This window comes from Nylanderia fulva, unplaced genomic scaffold (genome assembly GCF_048542155.1).
Source record: "Nylanderia fulva isolate GAGA-0341 unplaced genomic scaffold, ASM4854215v1 Scaffold101, whole genome shotgun sequence".
Classification (NCBI taxonomy): Eukaryota; Metazoa; Arthropoda; class Insecta; order Hymenoptera; family Formicidae; genus Nylanderia; species Nylanderia fulva.
This window is the reverse complement of record NW_028189204.1, coordinates 13,863-21,677: the sequence shown is the minus strand read 5'-3', so window position 1 is coordinate 21,677 and position 7,815 is coordinate 13,863. Positions and strand designations below refer to the sequence as shown.

The window sequence follows — 7,815 nt, the reverse complement described above, 5'->3', positions numbered from 1 at the left end:
AGCACGTACCGATGCTAACGCCAACGAAATAGGACGTCAGCGAGTGCTGGCAAGAGATTGGCTCCAGTGAGGAGGTGTGCGTTCAGCGACTCTCCGGACCGTGTGCGCTGGGAGCCGTTGAACACGACCCTGAGCTTCGTGGTCGTGCTTGACTCCTTGAGGACCCCGTGATGCGGTAAGTAACACCTGGGGCTGCCAGTTGTTGTAGTTGTGCTAACCTTCTCCATATGTTGTAGGTTCTCGTATTCCTCCATGAAGTCTAGATAAAAGTCACCGAAACGACGATCTCGTGCTCCTTTCCGCTCCATGGCATCCAGTAGGCGTTCAGCAGGTCGACGAGTCTCGCTGAGCGATGTCGGCGGCGGTGAAGTAAATGGCAGCCTCACCATGTATCTTCCACTGGACGTGCGTGTGACCGTGCGCACGTAGATGTCCTCGCATCTGGCTTCATCGGCGGTAAGCGGTGTCCCAGCCACTGGCTCGCGTTCCTGCTCCCAGAAGCGTCGAACCATGTCAGCGAGGTCGTGGTCTGCGGTGCACTGGAACGTGCTGCGATGTCCTTCGGTTGCTGCTGCATCGTAGCCCCCGGACAGGATCCATCCTAAGCTCGTCTGTTGGGCGATCGGCATCCGTGATCCGCCCTTGCGAAGACCTTCCTCGAGGATCAATGCGTAAACTTCTGCTCCAAGAAGTAAATCCGCAGGATCGTCGTCCAGGAAGCGCGGGTCGGCCAGTCGAAGTCCTTGGATGTGAGGCCAGCTACGATCTTCGCGTTGAGAGGTGCCTTGCTGCAATGAGATGCGAGGCAGCACAAAAGCAACCACGCGGAGCTCGACATTGGTCACGTCAGATGTGATGTCTAGCGTGACCTTGCCACGCGCTGATCCAGAGCGAGTCCCTCCGATGCCAAAGATGGACAGATCTGTTGAAGCTCGAGGCAGCCGAAGACGCTGAGCCAGTGCCTTAGAGATGATGGACACCTCGGAGCACTGGTCTATCAAGACTCGAACCTCGTGTGGTGATCCGTAGCGATCAGCGATCTTGACGCGAGCGGTTGCGAGAAGGACGGCCTTGTGTGTTTCAGTTTGCCGTGCAGTGGCCAGTGTGGTGGCAAGTGAAGTGGCCTCAGCAGATGGTGTTGATGTGGCTGCCCCGTGCAGCATGGTGTGGTGTCGCGCATTGCACGTGAGGCAGTTCCTTTTTGACTGACACCGTGCTAGGAAATGATTGCCTAGGCAGTTGAAGCACAGTCGGTTGGCCTCCACGAACGTTTTCCGCTCAACCGCGGTCTTGGCCTTGAAGCCCTTGCACGTCATCAGTGTATGGTTTTCACGGCACAGTACACACTGAGGTGAATCTGTGCCTTGGTGCTTCGTGACGTGCGCTTTGACGAATCGTGATGTCTCTCCAGATCCTTTTGTGACACTCCTTGGTCGTGCGGCGTTGAGTGTCAAGATCCGTCGACTAATGAAGTCGAGAAGTGCCTCGTTCCGTGGTGGTTCGGTGGGGTCTGAAGTGGTTGACTCCCATTCGAGACGAGTGCGTGCGTCGAACAATTCGACGACCATGTGGTTGAACAGATCCATCCCGTGCGAGTTGATAGGGCGTCCGATGCTCTCCTGTGCGTTGGCTGCGGCGGTGACAGCGTTGTGAATGCGGCTCAGCTCCTCGGCGGTATCTCCCTTCATCTTTGGCACGGCGGTAAACGTGGCAATGTTGGAGCGGATCAACTCTCTTTTGTTATTGTAGTGCTTGTCCAAGATTGCCCAAGCGCGATCGTAATTGTCACTCGTGACAGGTAGTGACTTTATCAACTTTTCAGCCGGACCTGTCAGACACGAGCGGAGGTGATGAAGGCGCTCAATGTTCGAGATTGAATTGCTGCTCACGACGGACAGGAAGAGATCGCGAAAGGATGGCCAGTCAGCGTAGGCGCCAGAGAACGGCGGCAACTTGATGCGTGGCAGCGAAGACTTTGATGCGACGTCGACGGATGGAGACACGTTCGGCTTCCGAAAATGTTCGGTATAACTATCTAAAGTACTGCGTTGTGCAACGTACAGATTTTCCGTATCGCCATGTAACTCCGACTTGTAGTAATCGCTCTCGCAAAATTTCTCTTTCAGAGCCGCTCGAATGAGATCATGCTGTGTCTCGAATTTCGTCCACAGCTGATCTAAGATTCTGGTGCGTGTGGATACGGCACTGGCGGTGATGTTGGTGGTGCCCAGCTTCTTCAAATATTCCACGGAACGTGAAATGCGGACCTGGATCTCACGTTGACAGTCGATCAACGTGTTCACATCCATGGTGAACTAAGAGCACCCACGAACTACACGAAGTCACGTTCACAAACTTGCGGGTGCCGGCGAGAAGATCCGGCTCGAAGGACCAAAAATATGTTCGCGAACGCGCTGCGTGAGGAATCGCGCGACACGACAAAGGATGAGTCACTTGTAGTATAAAGAAACCTTTAATAAACGAATCTTTACTAAAATATAATGTACAATATTTAACAATTACTCGCACAAAATTAACATAAAGTTTAATTAGTTTCAGCGGAGAAATCAAATCAAAAGAAAGAGCGGCGGTTGTCGATATAAATGTTCTGCGGTTTTTTTTAGGCGGTTTTGACTTACGCGTACACGGCGGAAAGCGATAAGGCACCTACGCCGGGGTGAGCTCCTCTTTTATAAATTTTGGAGCGGAGCCCACCTTCGCGTGAAGCGCCAATAATTTGCGTGATTTTTAAAGTAGCGCATGCTCAATAGCATGTAATTATTCGGCGGAACGGTTGCGACATCGTTACTTGTTTGTATATTTGAGCGTTTTTTATGTGACAGCTGTAAATTTACGACTTCTTTTTATTCTATTATACAAAACAAACGTGACTTTATTATTACTGATCGATGATTCCAGAATTTACCAAATAACTATTTTCGAGATCGAATTTTGTATAAATTGAAAATCCTAATAACGTTTTACTGCCGAGGTAATTAACAGACGATAAGATTTATTTTGCATCTCAAACAGATGTTAAACGCAAGAATTAAAAATTTTTATACATACTTCCTTAATAAAAGCGCAGTTAGTTGACACTGTTGTCATGATTATTAAACAATATGATTATCGGACTTTTTTTAAAAACATTTGAAATAATTTTTGAAAAAACTTTTGAAAGAAAGTAACCGCATCTTATCGTTATGATGGATCGTCAAAAAACTGAGTATATAAAATTTTATACGACCTTTATAATTTTGTCATAGATGTTGTTTAAATTCTCTGTGTCTTTATGTAGGTTAACTGTATTATTAACTTTTTTGATAAAAAACATCTCTGTAATTTCTCTCTTTCTAACATGTTTTTCATTATGTAATATAACGGGTGATACCCAATCAAATTCATGTCCCAACTCTTGTCTATGTTTGCTTATGACCGAATGATTTGTTACATGTAATTTTATATTGTTAGAATGTTCTTTTATACGAGTACGCAAATGTCTTTTTATTTGACCGATATATGAGGAATCACACAATTTTTACAGTCAATTTTATACACAACATTAGTTCTATCGTCGTTAGGTAATCTATTTTTGCCTCGTTTTATTAATATGTCCAATTTTTTGGCTGTTTTATAGACTACACTAAAGCCAGCATTTTTCAATGAACAACCGATATTCTCGCTAACATTTTTAACATACGGCAATGAAATATAAGACTTGTTTTCTCGCACTTTATAAGTCTCATTTGTAATATTATTACTATTATTATTTTTTAGATAATTAATTCTTTTACTTATATGTCGTTAATATTAATATGTGTTGGAAAGCAATTGTTCATTAAAGTCTGCTGTACTATATTAATATTTTCATTATGAAATTTATCTGCTTTTATATTCCTTGCAGCATCGGATAGCCGACCGTCTGCAGTATTGAAGGAAGAGAACAGGCGCCTGCATCTCAAGACAGAGATGATCATTCCCGAGGGGCCCGCGGCAATATCCCGAGAGGACAGTGGGATCGCTTGGGCTTGATCACCCCAAGACAGTCCTCGCGACATAATGGTCCGCCGAAAAGGAAAACAAGGGTCATCCGGGATAGACACGGAGCCGCCTAAGAGACCTTCTGCGGATAAATTCCCGAGGGCGAGTTCGAGATCCTGCAGCATTCAGGAGCCCGTGAAAGGCGGCGAGAAGAACATTGATATCAGGATCGATTGCTGACTCGAAGCGGGGCGTGTTGCGACCACAGCGCCACCGCGCGAGGCTACCGGCGTAACGCCGGCCCAACGCCGCTCACTGTTTGGCTAGACGGTAATCCCAACACGAGGAACATTGGACCACGTCCATAGAATTGTAAGGCCACCACTTCGACATTCCGGTAAGCGCGGACCTGACCGGGACCCGTGTATTCGAGGAGATATTGCGTACCGAGTCTATGAGCTCGAAATGACTAATAGTAATACTGAGATAATTGCAATTACGAAGCACGGGACCTGCATCGGAAATCCGCGTAACTATTCTTTTCGCCTTCCTAGCTTTTCCGAGGGGCGCTGACGAACCGACAGTCCGTTTGTACGCATGGAATTCGTTTGTCACACATTGTAATATCGAGTCTTTATTAAGTAATGATATCGAGTACGCTGTAAGAAGTTATAGAGTATATGGAGAAAATAGAATATCAAAAGTACCGAGCTAGTACCGACACTATTGTAAAATCGTAAAATTACGTCGGAAGGAACGACAATCTCCGACTAGCTCCTCGATCCTATTATACCGAGATCTTGTACACACTCCTTGGAAATATGTATATATTTTACTCTTTTATCTTATGTCTGAAAGTGTTAATCATATTCCCGTTTCCTTTCTCTCTTTTTCTCTCTCTCTCTATCCGGAACTTAAAATTTAAGTACTCTTTAGAAAAAAAAACCACGCCACTCTGTCAAGATATAAATACTGAGTTACCGAGGTTGAGCCGTCGTGTATTACGAAAATTTCGTGATTTCTTCCGAGTGGTGCGGCCTGACCGTATCTGGCGCCCAAACCTTAGATATCGAGAGTGAGGAGCGTGCATAGCACAAAGGTGACACGAACTTGCGCGTCTTTTCCATTTCCAAGGGAAAATATGTTGCAAGTATTATTGATAAATTTAAAAATAATTTTTTTAAAAGGTTAAACACAAATGGATACAAATAGAGTTATAAATATAAATACTTATATCAAAATTTTTTAATCTTTGAGAAACGGTTAATTAAATCAACAAGATTCTTATTTAATTTGTCTGTGTCCGTCTGTAAATTAAGACCAATTTTATAAAGGAAAATAACCTTTATAGAAGAGTCCACGGACATAGCAAAAAGCAAAATAAAATATATCCAGACAAAATTCAACTTAATAAAACAAAGATTAACGGAAATAGATGCGTAGAAGTAAAACATAGATTGACTTTTATTATGGTTGATGCAAAAGTCTGTAACTCGGCGACTAATACAAAATCAACGATGAAATGCTACATCTCGACGGAGCTACATCAAAAGATTTTAATAATTTGACCAAATCAAAAGTATTAATAAAAGTGCGTTGCAATTTGGCTTATCAATTTTACATGCAAGAATTTGATTATTTGAATGTGTACTTCACTTAGCATACACACTTCCTGTCAAGAAATAGCAACGCAATTCAAGAAGAGTTCAGGAACAAAATTGGCCTTATTGTTGATGTACTTAAACCTGAATTTGAAAATATTAATAATGGTAATACCAGTCGGAGGTTTTTCAGCAATCCGGGGCTTACCGCTGTAATTATGGGTATTAATTTTTAATTAATTTTTCGATTAAAGATTATTTTAGAAACTATATTCAGTGGATATAAAATTGATACTAATAAATTCCGTGATTATGCAATGGATACAGCAAAGCTTTATATACATTTTTCTCTCGCATTTATTTATTTATTTCCGTAGGGGGGTTAAGAGGTTTTTGAAATTAAATCTCAAGTATGAGATTATTTCAAACTTTAAAAATCTTGGTAGTATACCAAGAATAACACGTGCCTTATGCACGGTTTATTTTCCAATGAAAACTTTGTTTTGTTAAATGTGCGCAGTATGGCTCTTTCTAGTGATTTAGATTTATATTTAATATTACAGAGCCGTAATTTATTCTTAGTTGTTTATATACAGTTATATTTATGGCATCCTATGACTCCCACACTATATAAAATTTTAATACATGGACCTGCCATTATAGAAAATGCTCTGTTACCAATTGGGTAATTACCAGAAGAGGCAGCAGAAGCAAGAAACAAACATTTTCGTTTATATTGTCTAAATTATGCTAGAAAATTTTTTACGAAGGATTACAATATGTATATTCTGAACTGACTTTTATTAAACTCTGACCCTTTCCTAACATCTATAAGACCAATATCTATAAAAAACCATAGCATTTAAAAAAAACATTAGAGATGCTTATTCCTGAGTCACTCATAAAATAGACAAATGAATATATAACTAAGAATAAAGCTGAAAAAAGAGAAGTTTTCATAAGAACTTTCAGATAAAGAATCTTCAGATAAAGAATTATGGACAGCATCGGCAGATTAAAACAATAATACGAGGGTCACTATTTATATTTCGGGAATAGGAACAAAAAAAATAGTTAAGCTGCGAATATATTTTTATTGTTTTTAAAGGTACTCGCCACGATGATCGATACACTTTTGCATGCGCTTAAACCAATTTTCAAAGCATTTATTCCATTCCGAATGAGGTATCTCCAAAACATGATTTTTGAACGCTTCAATAGCTTCTTCGGGCGATGAAAATCGTTGACCACGCAGTTTATTCTTCACGGATGGGAACAAAAAGAAATCATTGGGTGCCAAATCAGGGCTGTACGGCGGATGACCCATCAATTCGATGTTTTGAGTGCTCAAATAGTCTCTTGTTTGAGCCAATGTGTGAGAGCTCGCATTGTCATGATGAAGAACAATCCGACGTCTCTTGTTTGTTTTCCTTATTTCACTGAAGATTTCTGGCAAACAGATGGTTGTGTACCACTCAGAATTTACTGTTCTACGATCCTCTAGAGGCACTGTTGCAATATGACCAGTTTTTCCGAAGAAACAGGCCACCATTTTCTTTGAAGTGCTTCGTGCGCGAACAACTTTTGTTGAATTTGGTTCATCTTGGAACACCCATACAGTCGACTGCTGCTTACTTTCGGGCTCATACGAATATATCCATGATTCGTCACCTGTCACGATTTTATAAACGTCTTTTGAAGCACCGCGATTGTATTTCTTAAGCATTTCTTTGCACCAATCGACACGAGCCTTTTTTTGAGCGATTGTCAAATTATGTGGGATTCAACGCGAACATAACTTTCGCACAGCTAAGTGTTCATGTAAAATCGCATATATGCTGGTGGAACTAATGCTTAGGGATGCCTCAATCTCACAATAGACGATCTTGCTTAATCATTTCGTGCACAGCATCGATGTTTTCTGGCACTACAGTCGATTTTGGACGACCTTCACAAAACTCGTCGGACAGCGAACTACGACCACGATTGAATTCACTATACCAGCGATACACAGTGGTTTTTGATTGAGCTTCATCGCCAAAAGTCAAATTAAGTTGATTGACGCACTCTTGTTGTGATAATCCACGTCGAAAGTCGTAAAAAATCATCGCACGAAAATGTTCACGATTCAGTTCTATTTTTTGCCGAGACGAAACTTTCAACTAAATATAAAATAAAAAAATAGCGTCCGTATGACAAAATGTTCTGAGTACGTATATCGTCAAAAATGTCA

At 41.8% G+C, this 7,815-nt stretch overlaps 1 protein-coding gene across 1 annotated transcript; it reads right to left on the bottom strand.

The window, feature by feature from the left end:
* Positions 1 to 14: 14 nt before the first annotated feature.
* On the bottom strand, positions 15 to 2,309 carry LOC146725177 (uncharacterized). The gene has a single exon (XM_085483912.1). It carries the CDS (start codon positions 2,307 to 2,309, stop codon positions 15 to 17), a length of 2,295 nt encoding a protein of 764 aa, XP_085340038.1.
* Positions 2,310 to 7,815: the final 5,506 nt, after the last annotated feature.